The 14,782-nt window shown below is 43.1% G+C and overlaps 1 protein-coding gene across 3 annotated transcripts in view; it reads right to left on the bottom strand.

The window, feature by feature from the left end:
• The window catches only part of UBXN2A (UBX domain protein 2A), a 63,640-nt gene that overhangs the window by 22,528 nt on the left and 26,330 nt on the right, over positions 1-14,782 (bottom strand). For all 3 annotated transcript variants that reach the window (XM_017893340.1, XM_017893343.1, XM_017893342.1), the window contains exons 3-4: positions 7,678-7,816; positions 1,759-1,865 (exon numbers count right to left, since the gene is read on the bottom strand). In XM_017893340.1, coding sequence (XP_017748829.1) covers positions 1,759-1,865; positions 7,678-7,816 — 246 coding nt within the window. The remainder of the gene's footprint in view (positions 1-1,758; positions 1,866-7,677; positions 7,817-14,782) is intronic.

Genomic DNA, 14,782 nt, shown 5'->3' with positions numbered 1-14,782 from the left:
GTTAGCCAGGATGGTCTCGATCTCCTGACCTCGTGATCTGCCCGTCTCAGCCTCCCAAAGTGCTGGGATTACAGGCTTGAGCCACCGCGCCCGACCTCGAGTTCTTAATACTTAAAAAAATTTTCTAGACCAAGCATGTATAATACTTAAGATTCATAAATATATAGTAAACATTACAATTTTTTTTTTTTTTTGAGATGGAGTCTGGCTCTGTTGCCCAGGCCAGGGTGCAGTGGTAAGATCTCGGCTCACCGCAGCCTCTGCCTCCCGGGTTCAAGCGATTCTCGTACCTCAGCCTCCCGAGTAGCTGGGACTAACAGGCACGTGCCACCATGCACGGCTAATTTTTGTATTTTTAGTAGGGATGGGGTTTCACTATGTTGGCCAGGCTGGTCTCGAACTCCTGACCTTGTGATCTACCAGCCTCAGCCTCCCAAAGTGCTGGGATTACAGATGTGAGCCACCGTGTCCGGCAACAATTTTTTTTTCTTTTGAAATTTTTATTCATTAATCGGGCAGCCTGCCAAGCCAGAGAAGGGTCAGAGAGAGTTCTACCATGACCATTTTAAAGACTTTAAAGATATTTAAACATTTAAACATAAATATTAAATAATAAAGAAAATGAGGTATTAGAAAATACTTAGTAAATTAAGATTTGGGTTGATCAGAATTCAAGTTCCTAAACTTTCTTCAAAATTATAGTTGTTGGCTGGGCGTGGTGGCTCACGCTTGTAATCTCAGCACTTTGGGAGGCAGAGCAGGCAGATCATTACTTGAGGTCAGGAGTTCGAGACTAGCCTGGCCAACATGGTAAAACCTTGCTCTTTACTAAAAATATAAAAATTAGACGGGCACCATGGCAGGCACCTGTAATCTCACCTACTCGGGAGGCTGAGGCACGAGAATCACTTGACCCCAGAAGGTGGAGGCTGCATTGAGCTGAGATCATGCTACCGTACTCCAGCCTGAGTGAAAGAGCGAGACACCATCTTGAAAAAAAACCTGTAGTTGTGGTTCTCTTAAGAAAATTCATCTTATAAAATGTGAATGTACAAAAGAAAAGTGTATCTGTGAATGTGTAGGGGGTGTGTGAACATTAACATGGATTCTTTCACACACACAAAAAAATGCCTAAAGTATCTTCCTATTACAAAGATTACTTACCCCACCTTGTTTTGTTTAGTTTTGTTTTTGAGATGGAGTTTTGCCCTTGTTGCCCAGGCTGGAGTGCAATGGTGCAATCTCGGCTCACTGCAACCTCTGCCTCTTGGATTTCAGCCATTCTCCTGCATCAGCCTCCCGAGTAGCTGGGATAACAGGCATGTGCCACCACACTTGGCTAATTTTGTATTTTTAGTAGAGATGAGGTTTCTCCATGTTGGTCAGGCTGGTCTGGAACTCCCAACCTCAGGTGATCTGCCCGCCTCGGCCTCCCAAAGTGCTGGGATCACAGGTACGAGCCACCATGCCCGCTGCCCCCCATCCCCCCTCCTTTTTTTTTGTTGGAGACAGGGCCTCGTGCTGTTGCCCAGGCTGGAGTGCAGGGTGCAAGCATGTCTCACTGTAGCCTCAATCTCCCAAGTGCAAGCAATCCTGAGTAGCTGGGCTGGCTGGGTAACGTTTTTTTTAAGTAAAGATAAGGTCTGGCTATGTTACTACCCAGGCTGGCCTTGAACTCCTGAGCTCAAGCAATTCTCTCGCCACAGCCTGCCAAAGTTTTGGGATTACAGGCTTGAGCCACCACACCTGGCTACTCACCCCTTTTTGATGGAGTTCAAAAACTGCTGACTGGCACCATCGGAATAACTTCTGAAATCATCGTTGACGGTGAATCCGTTTTTCCATAATTTTATATTTACATCTACCTGCAAAACAGTAGCAAACAAAATGCATCATGTTAATAAAATGTAGTAGGATTGAAAGTTCTTTGAAAATTTCTTCTATCACTATTCAAGCTGGGTGGGGTGGTTCACTCCTGTAATCCCAGCACTTTGGGAGGCCAAGGCAGGACTGCTTGAGCCTAGGAGTTGGACACCAGCCCTGGCAACATAGCAAGACCCAGTTTCTACAAAAAATTAAAATCATTGATATGGTTTGGCTGTGTCCCCATCAAAATCTCAAGTTGAATTGTATCTCCCAGAATTCCCATATGTTGTGGGAGGGACCAAGGGGGAGATAATTAAATCAGGGGGGCCCATCATTCCCATGCAATTCTTGTGATAGTGAGTAAGTCTCAAGGGTTTATCAGGAGTTTCCACTTTTGCTTCTTGCTCATTTTCTGCTGCTGGTGCCATGATCATGAGACTTCCCCAGCCATGTGGAACTGTAAGTCAAATTAAACTTCCTTTCTTCCCAGTCTCGGGTATGTCTTTATCGCCAGTGTAAAAATGGACTAATACAACTGGCTTCATAAACATTAAAATATGAGGGTGAGGTGATGTTGGGCGAGGCATAGAATTGAGTGATCAGGAGAGAGAAGAATACTCAGGATTATAGATTCCAGAGCAAGAGCAGAAGAGTTCCCCCAGTGGACAACCAGTCCACTGAAGGAAGGAGGGTTTCACCACAGTCTTCTCTTAGAAAAATTTTAACTGGTGGGCCAGGCATGGTGGCTCTCACTTATGCTGTACAGTTGTATGGTATTTATACTTTTACAGATACAAATAACAATTGATTTAATCCCCAATTGTTTTTTTTTTTTTTTTTTTTTTTTTTGAGACGGAGTCTCACTCTGTCGCCCAGGCTGGAGTGCAGTGGCCGGATCTCAGCTCACTGCAAGCTCCGCCTCCCGGGTTCACGCCATTCTCCTGCCTCAGCCTCCCAAGTAGCTGGGACTACAGGCGCCCGCCACCTCGCCCGGCTAGTTTTTTGTATTTTTTAGTAGAGACGGGGTTTCACAGTGTTAGCCAGGATGGTCTCGATCTCCTGACCTCGTGATCCGCCCGTCTCGGCCTCCCAAAGTGCTGGGATTACAGGTTTGAGCCACCGCGCCCGGCCGATTTAATCCCCAATTGTAACATAACTATGTTAGAAGAATGGGAAGAGGTGATTTGGGGAGAGGGGGAAGGTAGAAAAAGAGCTAAATCCTTATTATCTATAATACAAAGTGAATACATAATTCAAAATCTGAAAATCAAGAACTATCACTATTAGCATATTATCAGAAACAGAAAGCTCGTGTCAGTAGAAATACCTAAGAGTTATAACTTGTTGCCTCTAGAAAGTAGATGTGGCCGGATGCAGTGGCTCACACCTGTAATCCCAGCACTTTGGGAGGCCAAGGCAGGTGGATCACCTGAGGTCAGGAGTTCAAGACCAGCCTGACCAACATGGAGAAACCCCGTCTCTACTAAAAATACAAATTAGCCAGGCATGGTGGTGCATGCCTGTAATCCCAGGCTGAGGTAGGAGAATCGCTTGAACCTGGGAGGAGGAAGCTGCGGTGAGACAAGATCGCACCATTGCACTCCAGTCTGGGCAACAGGAGTGAAATGCCAACTTAAAAAACAAAAAAGAAAGTAGATGCTAGGGCCAAGGAGTAACAAGCCTGCTACTTTTCAACATAAGCCTTTTACAACTAATAGATTAAGTTTTAATTTAAAAACCAAATCAGAGTGAAGGGATTTTTCATAAATACTTTTTTAAATGTCTCAAGTCAAAAAATCAGCTGGGGTCTCATAATTGGTACTGCTCACAGTCTGCTTCGACATGTTATGTTGATTGAAATGTTTTTTTAAAAAACCAAACCTCTTACAGTTATGCAGTTAGGAAAAGAAGTATTTTAATAGCCTTCCCAGGATATTCTTTGACACTTCATCAAAATTTAATAAGTAGTAGTAGTATCTCAAAAGTTAGTTGAGAATCTGAATGTGGAATCTGAAACTTACCAACCATCTTTTCATATACTTGTTACAGTAAAATCTTTTAGTATATGTGATTCTTTGGCTCTTTTACTCATGCATTGCTTTATAACATCATATATTGGTCATTTGGAAAATACTGGTTTTCTTAATTATGCAGATCTTCCAACTGCTGACACATTTAATTATATAATAAAATTTATATTTATCAAAATGACACTAATCTCACTAGGAAATTCCTTAAGTTTTGAGAAACTGTCAAGGTATGGTGGCTTTCTTTTCTTTGCTTTTTTTTTTTTTTGAGACAGTCTTGCTGTGTTACCCAGGCTAGAGAGCAGTGGCACGGTTTTGGCTCACTGCAACCTCTGCCTCCCAGGTTCAAGCGATTCTCATGCCTTAACCTCCTGAGTAGCTGAGATTACAGGTGTGCATCACCAAGCCCAGCTAATTTTTTGTATTTTTTAGTAGAGAAAGAGTTTCGCCATGTTAGCCAGGCTGGTCTTGAACTCCTGGCCTCAAGTGATTCACCCACCTTGGCCTCCCAAAGTGGTGGGATTACAGGCGTGAGCCACCAAGCACAGCTTATAGTGGCAATTTTCTAAAAGTGTTATTTTCACTTAAAAAGTTGGTTAAGGCCAGGCGCGTTGGCTCATGCCTGTAATCCCAGCACTTTGGGAGGCCGAGGAGGGCAGATCATAAGGTCAAGAGATCGAGACCATCCTGGCTAACACAGTGAAACCCTGTCTCTACTAAAAATACAAAAAAATTAACCAGGCGTGGTGGCGGGCACCTGTAGTCCCAGCTACTGGGGAGGCTGAGGCAGGAGAATGGCGTGAACCCGGGAGGCGAAGCTTGCAGTTAGCCGAGATCACACCACTGCACTCCAGCCTGGGCGACAGAGCGCGACTCCGTCTCAAAAAAAAAAAGTTGGTTAAATAAAAATTTATCATTTTCAACAGCTACTATAAGTTGTTTTCCTTGAAGTGTCAGGCTCAATTCAGTCATTATTAGAAACTATCTACCAGGCTGGGCCGGGCACGGTGGCTCATGCCTGTAATCCCAGTACTTTGGGAGGCTGAGGCGGGTGGATCACGAGGTCAGGAGTTCGAGACCAGCCTGTCCAACATGGTGAAACCCCATCTCTACTAAAATGTAAAAATTAGCTAGGCAAGGTGGTGCATGCCTGTAATCCCAGCCACAGGGGAGGCTGAAGCAGGAGAATGGCTTGAACCCAGGAGGTGGAGGTTGCAGTGAGCCAATTGTGCCACTGCACTCCACCCTGGGTGACAGAGCAAGACTCTGTCTCAAAAAATAAAAAAATAAAAAATAAAAAAATTAAAAAAAAGCCAGACGCGGTGGCTCACATCTGTAATCCCAGCACTTTGGTAGGCCAAGGCAGGTGGATTGCAAGGTCAGGAGAGCGAGACCATCCTGGCTAACACTGTGAAACCCTGTCTCTACTAAAAATACAAAAAATTAGCCAGGTGTGGTGGCGGGCGCCCATAGTCCCAGCTACTTGGGAGGCTGAGGCAGAAGAATGGTGTGAACCTGGAAGGTGGAGCTTGCAGTGAGCCGAGATCGCACCACTGCACTCCAGCTTGGGTGACAGAGCGAGACTCTGTCTCAAAAAAAAAAAAAAAAAAAAAAAAAATCTGCTAGGCCAGGTGTGGTGGCTTACGCCTGTAATCCCAGAACTTTGGGAGGTCAAGGCAGGCAGATCACAAGGTCAGGAGTTTGAGCCCAACCTTACCAACATGGTGAAACCCCATCTCTACTAAAAACACAAATCATTAGCCAGGCATGGTGGTGCGTGCCTATAATCCCAGCTACTAGGGAGGCTGAGGCAGAAGAATTGCTTGAACCTGGGAGGCGGAGGTTGCAATGAGCTGAGATCATGCCATTGCACTCCAGCCTGGGTGACAGAGCAAGTTGGAATATCCATAGTCTGTATGTAAACCATTCTTCCTTGCAGAAACAATATGCCATAAAAAATCAGTTTGTTGATCTCAAATAACTGCACCTTTCCTTGAGACACTTCTGTATATTGTAGAAATACTTTATAGTTCGCNCTGCTAGGCCAGGTGTGGTGGCTTACGCCTGTAATCCCAGAACTTTGGGAGGTCAAGGCAGGCAGATCACAAGGTCAGGAGTTTGAGCCCAACCTTACCAACATGGTGAAACCCCATCTCTACTAAAACACAAATCATTAGCCAGGCATGGTGGTGCGTGCCTATAATCCCAGCTACTAGGGAGGCTGAGGCAGAAGAATTGCTTGAACCTGGGAGGCGGAGGTTGCAATGAGCTGAGATCATGCCATTGCACTCCAGCCTGGGTGACAGAGCAAGTTGGAATATCCATAGTCTGTATGTAAACCATTCTTCCTTGCAGAAACAATATGCCATAAAAAATCAGTTTGTTGATCTCAAATAACTGCACCTTTCCTTGAGACACTTCTGTATATTGTAGAAATACTTTATAGTTCGCATTTTGTCACACAGAATATTAAGATGTGTATTCAAGGTTTGAGATACATAATTAATTAATTAATTTATTTATTTATTTATTTTGAGACCGAGTCTAGCTCTGTTGCCCAGGCTGGAGTGCAGTGGTGCAATCTCGGCTCACTGCAACCTCCACCTCCCAAGTTCACGCAATTCTCCTGCCTCAGCCTCCTGAGTAGCTGGGACTATAGGCATGCGCCACCATGCCCGGGTAATTTTTGTACTTTTAGTAGACAGGGTTTCATCATGTTGATTAGGCTGATCTTGAACTCCTGACCTCATGATCTGCCCGCCTCAGCCTTCCAAAGTGCTGGGATTACAGGTGTGAGCCACCACGCCTGGCTGAGATAGAAAATTTATAAATTCTACTGCTTCATCAAGGACATTCTTAATTAAAATCAGTTTTTTTTCCCCCTTGGAAGTATACGCAAAGAATAAAGTACAGGTTGAATATCCCTTATCTGAAATGCTTGGGACCAGAAAGGTTTTCAATTTCAGATTCTGAAATATTTGCTGGTTGAGCTTTCCAAATTCAAAACTCAAAATGTGAAATGCCCCCAGTGAGCATCTCCTTTGAGCATCATGTCAGCACTAAAAATATTTTGGGTTTTGAAGCATTTTGGATTTTTGGATTCGGTGGATTTGGGATGTTAACCTGTAACTGCCAGCAGTTTGTTGTCACTGCCTTGATTCCTGCTAAGGTGTTGCAATCCTCCCAACTCAGCCTCACAAGAAGCTGAGACTATAGGCACATGCCACCATGCCCAGTTAATTTTTTTATTCTTTTGTAGAGATGGGTCTTGCTTTATTGCCCAGACTGGTTTTTAACTCCTAGGCTCAAGTGATCCTTCTGCCTCAGCCTCCTAAAGTGCTGGGATTATAGGTGTCCCTAGCTTGTGAACATAGTGAAAAAGGGAAATAATATCTATTATGAAAACAGTTTTGGCCTCATACCTATAATCCCAGCACTTTGGGAAACCAAGGCGGGAGAACTACTTGAGCCCAGGAATTTGAGACCAGCCTGGGCAACAAAACAAGACCCAATCTCTACAAAGGAATAAAACAATTAGCTGGGCATGGTGGTGGTGCCTGAGCTCCAGGCTACCCAAGAAGGCCGAGGCAGGAGGACTGCTTGCACCCAGGAGCTCGAGGCTGCCGTGGGCCAAGATCGGATTGAGCCACTGCACTCCAGTCTTGGTGACAGAGAAAGACCTTGTCTCAGACAAACAAAACAATTTTGACCTTAGGGACCCTCTAATAGATCTATATATTGAGAAACACTAGAAGAAAAACAAAAGTAATAGACATTTATTTACCTGTTTTTTCTGTTCAGTGGGAGACACGCATTTGGAACCAACCTTCTGAGCTTCCTCAAAAAGGCTATCAACAAAATATTCACAATTTGGTTGTTGATTATTACTAAGAGGTTGATTATCAGATCCTGTTTCACAAACCCTAAATAAGATAAAGAAAAACAGGCACTATTAACTATTAGGTCTCTAAAAATTTACTTATTTTGTTCTAGTTAAGGATATTGAACTTAGATGCTATGTGCATGTCTGTAGTTCAGGCCCTCTTCTAAGTTAATATAACCTTGGGGAAGTCATTAACCCCTTTTTAGTTTAGAGCAGGGTTTTCTCAACTTCAGCTCTATTAACATTTAGAAATGAATAAGGCTTTGCTGTTTGAGGTGTTTGAGGTGTCCTGTGCCTTGGAGATTGGGATCCCCAACCCCTAGGCCCATGGCCTGTCAGGAACCAGGTCGCACAGCAGGTGGTGAGTGACAGGTGAGCAAACAAAGCTTCATCTGTACTTACTGTCACTCCCATCGCTCACATTACCACCTGAGCTCTGCCTCCTGTCAGATCAGTGGTGGCATTAGATTCCCATAGGAGCATGAACCTGTGAACTGAGTATCCAAGGGATCTAGGTTGCATGCTCCTTATGAGACTCTAATGCCTCATGATCTGTTGCTGTTTCCCATTGCCCCCAGATGGGACCATCTAGTTGCAGGAAAACAAGCTTAGGGCTCCCACTAATTCTACATTATGGTGAGCTGTATAATTATTTCATTATACATTACAATGTAATAATAATAGAAATAAAGTGCAAATAAATATAATGTGCTTGAATCATCCCAAAATCATTTCCCCTTTTCCCCCCACAGGTCCGTGGAAAAACTGTCTTCCACAAAACCAGTCGCTGGTGCCAGAAAAGTTGGGGATCACTGTTGCAGATGTTTAACAGTATCCTTGGCATTTACCCATGAGATACGACAAGTAGGATCCTCATCCCTGGCCCATCCCCAATCCCCAGTGTTATAATAACCAAAAACATCTCTTCACATTGCCAAATGTGTCTAGGTGCAAAATCTCTCCAGGTTAAAAACCACTGGTCTGGAGTAAAAAATGTGTGGTGTTTTCTTTGTTTTTTGAGGTTTTATTGAGACTAGGTCCCTCTCTGTCGCGCAGGCTGGAGTGTAGTGGCGTGATTTCAGCTCACTACAGTTGCAACCTCCAGGGCTCAACCAGTCTTCCCACTTCAGACCCCCAAGTAGCTGGGACTACAGGCTTGCACCACCATGTCCAGCTAATTTTTTGTAGAGATGGGATTTCACCATGTTGCCCAGGCTGGTCTCAAACTCCTGGGCTTCAGTGATATGCCTGTCTTGGCCACCCAAAGTACTGGGATTACAGGTGTGAGCCATTGCTCCTGGCCAAAATGTGTTATTTTTAAAGGGTTCAAAATGGCTTTAAAAGGGATTACTACACATTTTTTGGTAACAGAAAACACTCTTGAACTAAAGGGGATAATGCATCAGCAACAATTGCATTTTTGCTCCTTTGCACACTTCAGAATATTTCCCACTGAAGACTTTATTTATAGTGATTTATTTGTTTATTTTTGAGACAGAGTCTCATTCTGTCACCCAGGATGGAGTGCATGATCACAGCTCACTGCTGCCTCAACTCCCTGGGCTCAAGTGATTCTCCCCCAAGTAGCTGGTTCTATAGGTGCACATTGCCACAGCTGGCTGAGTTTTAAGAATGTTTTGGAGAGGCCGGGCACAGTGGCACCTGCCTGTAATCCCAGCACTTTGGGAGGCTGACGTGGGTGGATCACGGGGTCAAGAGATCAAGACCATCCTGGAAAACATGATGAAACCCCGTCTCTACTAAAAATACAAAAATTAGCTAGGCGTGGTGGCGCATACCTGTAGTCCCAGCTACTCAGGAGGCTGAGGCAGAAGAATCGCTTGAACCTGGGAGGCGGAGGCTGCAGTGAGCCGAGATCATGCCACGGCACTCCAGCCTGGCGACAGAGTGAGACTCTGTCTCAAAAAAAAAAAAAAAAAAAAAAAAAAAAAAAAGAAACATTATCTAAGATTCTGTTTGCTAGAAAAGATGGTTTCTGGTTGTTCTCTTTTGAAATCACACAGGAAATTTTATAAAAGTACAGAAATATGATTTCTCAAATTCTATAAATAATAACAATCATACTTTTATACCTCTTATACTGTGCCAGGAAATATAAGTTAGAAACTGTTAACTTACCACCATACTACTCTGTCTCCCAAGTCTGTGATCCTAACCATGACATCTTATAAAGAACTATTCTAAGTACCTTACGTGTGCCAACTCATTCAAATCCTCACAATGACCCTAAAAGGTAGGTATTATTTTTATTCCCATTTAAAAGATGAAGAAAAAGCTTAAGTAATTAGCCAGAGACCACAAAGCTATTAGGAGGCAGTGCTAGGAACTGAACTCAAGCTACCAGTGCCTCTGCTCTTAATCACTATGCTAGACTGTTGTGGAAAACAGCCATCACTGAGCCTTGGCGTGGTGGTGCACGTCTGTAGTCATTTGAGGAGCATCACTTGAGGCCAGGAGTTTGAGGCTGTAGTGTGCTCTGACTGAGCCCACTAGAATGCAGTGACTAACCACTGCATTTTCGCCTGGGCAACATAGTGAGACCTTGTCTCTTAAAAAAAGAAGGCCATCACTATATTGTTACTAAAATGCTGATACTCAGGGCAGTGCTTTAACTTAGGTATACATTTTTTTCCTTCCCTAGGTAGTCCTCTTGTATATACTCTTAAAACACTCCATATTATCACAAAGTATTATGTCTTTTCCAAAGCAATGACATGATACCTCTTGCACAGAAATAGTTACACCCTAAGATGGTTTCTTATAACACTAGTGATTTCCCTCTCCCTTTAATCAGCATAGTCACACAGCAGTATAGCATACTGTCTAAAAGTCTGGGCATTGCTGTTTGTATTTAAGTGCCTTCATTTAGTCATACTGACAATGGGTAAGAAACTTAATTTCTATGTGATTTGGTTTGCTTGCAAAATACAGATACTACCACTTATTTCACATGGTTGTTGTGAAGATTAAATGAAAACATATATAAAAGCCTTTACATGGTATATAGTAAGTACCAGTATACACACTGGCACACAGTACACTCTCAAATATTAGTAATATCATTATAACCATTTTATGCTTTCTGGTATTTAACTGTTTCTTCTGTTCAGATGGTAGTTGGTGCTCCGTCAGTAATTACTAAATACAAAGCCAATAAAGCTGAGCATCCAGAGTGGCTGAAATTTTATTCCTTCATGTTATTTATTTAATGTGTAAATTCTATTAAACTTCATCATGTGAATACAAATTACTCAAATATTTATTGAGTATCTACTACATGCTAGGTGACAGGGAGATATGAAGATGAGTAAGAAAGAGTCTATGTTTATAAGAGGTTCAGAGTACAGCAGAGTGGAGTGGAGTGGAAATGTATAGTAAGAGTAGAGTGGAGATGTATAGTAGGAAATAGTTACAATACAAAATACAGCCAGGCACAATGGCTCATGCCTCCCAGCATTTTGGGAGGTCAAAGTGGGAGAATTGCTTGAGCCCAGGAATTGGAGACCAGCCTGGGCAACATGGCGAAACCCCATCTCTATAAAAAAAGAAAATAATTAGCTGGGTGTGGTGGTACAGCCTGTAGCCCCAGCGACTTGGGAGGCTGAGCCCAGGAGGCCAAGGTTGCAGTGAACTGAGATCATGTCAATGTACTCCAGACCTGGGCAACAGAGTAAGACACTGTCTCTAAAGAAAAACAAAAACATAAAAAAAAAAAAAAAAAAAAAGAGAGAAAATAACTGGTGGCCGGGTGTGGTGGCTCATGCCTGTAATCCCAGCACTTTGGGAGGCCAACGTGGGCGGATCATAAGGTCAAGAGATCAAGACCATCTGGCCAACATAGTGAAACTCCATCTCTACTAAAATACAAAATTAGCCGGGCATGGTGGCGGGCGCCTGTAGTTCCAGCTGCTTGGGAGGCTGAGGCAGGAGAAATGCTTGAACCTGGGAGGCAGAGGTTGTAGTGAGCCAAGATCGCGCCACTGCACTCCAGCCTGGCAACAGAGCGAGAGTCCGTCTTTAAAAAAAAAGAAAGACAATAACTACAATAAGAGATATAAGATACAGTTCAGAAAACTGGGGCGCTCTGGCTCCATTGAACAGGTGGTAATGGGTTTGTTTCACTTTTGTTGAGTGTATAGGCACAGGAAGAAAGAGTAGCAAAGGCATTAAAACTGCTTTATGCCACTAAAATTGATAACTTAGATGAAATGAACCAATTTCTTATAAGGCACACTCTATCAAAACACACACAAGAAGGAACAGATAATATGAACAGGCTTATGGATACTAAGGGAATTAAATCAATAATCTGTAACCTTCTNAAAAAAAAAAAAAAAAAAAAAAAAAAAAAGAGAGAAAATAACTGGTGGCCGGGTGTGGTGGCTCATGCCTGTAATCCCAGCACTTTGGGAGGCCAACGTGGGCGGATCATAAGGTCAAGAGATCAAGACCATCTGGCCAACATAGTGAAACTCCATCTCTACTAAAAATACAAAAATTAGCCGGGCATGGTGGCGGGCGCCTGTAGTTCCAGCTGCTTGGGAGGCTGAGGCAGGAGAAATGCTTGAACCTGGGAGGCAGAGGTTGTAGTGAGCCAAGATCGCGCCACTGCACTCCAGCCTGGCAACAGAGCGAGAGTCCGTCTTTAAAAAAAAAGAAAGACAATAACTACAATAAGAGATATAAGATACAGTTCAGAAAACTGGGGCGCTCTGGCTCCATTGAACAGGTGGTAATGGGTTTGTTTCACTTTTGTTGAGTGTATAGGCACAGGAAGAAAGAGTAGCAAAGGCATTAAAAACTGCTTTATGCCACTAAAATTGATAACTTAGATGAAATGAACCAATTTCTTATAAGGCACACTCTATCAAAACACACACAAGAAGGAACAGATAATATGAACAGGCTTATGGATACTAAGGGAATTAAATCAATAATCTGTAACCTTCTTTTTTTTTTTTTTTTTTTTTTTGAGGCGGAGTCTCGCTCTGTCGCCCGGACTGGAGTGCAGTTGCCTGATCTCAGCTCACTGCAAACTCCGCCTCCCGGGCTTACGCCATTCTCCTGCCTCAGCCTCCCGAGGAGCTGGGACTACAGGCGCCCGCCACCTCGCCCGGCTAGTTTTTGTATTTTTTTTAGTAGAGACGGGGTTTCACCATGTTAGCCAGGATGGTCTCGATCTCCTGACCTCGTGATCCGCCCGTCTCGGCCTCCCAAAGTGCTGGGATTACAGGCTTGAGCCACCACGCCCGGCCAATAATCTGTAACCTTCTAAAACAGAAGCACCGGGCCTGGATGATGTCACTGATGAATTCTACCAAAAATTTAAGAAAGAAATGATATCAATTCTCTATAACCTCTTCCAAAAAACAGAAGCACAGGGAACACTTTTAACTCATGCTACAAGGATAACACTATGCTAATACTAAAACCAAAGACATTACAAGAAAGGAAAGCTACAGAAAATTTATCATGAACATATATGCAAAAATACTCAACAAAATATTACCAAACAGAATACAACAATGTATAAAAAAAAAAAGTAAACACCACAACCATGCAGGATTTATCCTAGGTATGTGAGGCTGCAGTGGTTTAACACTGAAAATCAATTCATGTAATCTATCACATCACCGGTCTAAAGAAGAAAAATAATATAATCATATCAACATATGCAGAAAAAGCATTAGACAATATCTAATAACCATTCATAATAAAACCCCCACAAACTAGGAACAGAGAGGGAACTTCCTCAACTTGGTAAAGAATGTCTGCAAAAGACTACATCTAACATCATATTTAATCACGAGAAACTAGACACTTTCCCACTAAGATCAGGAACAAGACAAGGATGTTGCGTCTCACCATTCCTCATCAGTGTTGTACTGGAAGTCCTAGCTAATCCAGTAAGATAAAGAAAGGAAATAAAATGTATACAGATTGGAAAGAAGGCTGGGTGCAGTGGCTCACGCCTATAATCCCAGCACTTTAGGAGGCCGAGGTGGGAGGATCCCTTGAGCCCAGGAGTTTGAGACCAGCCTGGGCAACATAGGGATACCCCATCTCTATAAAAAAAATAAGAAAAATTAGCCAGGTATGGTGGCACATGCCTATAGTTCCAGTCTCTCCAATAGCTAATTTTTGTATTTTGTAGAGATGAGGGTTTACCATGTGCCCCAGGCTAGTCTTGAACTCCTGGGGTCGAGAAATCTGCCTGCCTTGGCCTCCCAAAGTGCTAGGATTACAGGTGTGAGCCACTGTGCTCAGCCAGTAAACACGTCTTAAAATGTCAGGAGTTCCCATAATACTAAAAGTACAGAAGCTTCAGGTGAGGGACTTTCTAAAAAATTTTTTTATTTTATCATGGTAAGAACACTTAAAATGAGATCTAACCTCTTAACATATTTTTAAGTGAACAATAAAGTGTGGTTAACTATAGGTACTATGTGCCCAGCATATCTCTAGGATCTATTCATCTTGCTTAACTGAAACTTTATGCCCATTGATTAGCAACTCCTCATTTTCACTTTCCCCTAGCCCCTGGCAACCACCATTATATCCTCAAGGTTCATCTATGTTGTTGCATACTGCAGAATTTCCTTCTTTCTCAAGACTGAATAGCTGGGCGTGGTGGCTCACGCCTGTAATCCCAGTACTTTGGGAGGTCGAGGTGGGCAGATCACTTGAGGTCAGGAGTTTGAGACCAGTCTGACCAACATGGTGAAACCCTGTGTCTACTAAAAATAGAAAATTAGCCGGCGTGGTTGCACACAATTGTAATGCCAGCTACTTGGGAGGCTGAGGCAGGAGAATCACTTGAACTTGGGAGGCAGAGGTTACGGTAAGCTGAAATTGTGCCACTGCACTCCAGCCCAGGCAAGAAGAGCGAAACTCTATCTCAAAAAAAAAAAAAAAAAAAAAACTGTTGAATTTTCCCCTTTGGGGGGGTTATTAAATTTCTTTTGCCCATATTTTCTTTTTTCGA

This window comes from Rhinopithecus bieti, unplaced genomic scaffold (assembly GCF_001698545.2).
Source record: "Rhinopithecus bieti isolate Rb0 unplaced genomic scaffold, ASM169854v2 scaffold_23816, whole genome shotgun sequence".
NCBI lineage: Eukaryota > Metazoa > Chordata > Mammalia > Primates > Cercopithecidae > Rhinopithecus > Rhinopithecus bieti.
Note: the sequence above shows the minus strand (reverse complement) of the source record. Positions and strands in the feature narration are given on the sequence as shown.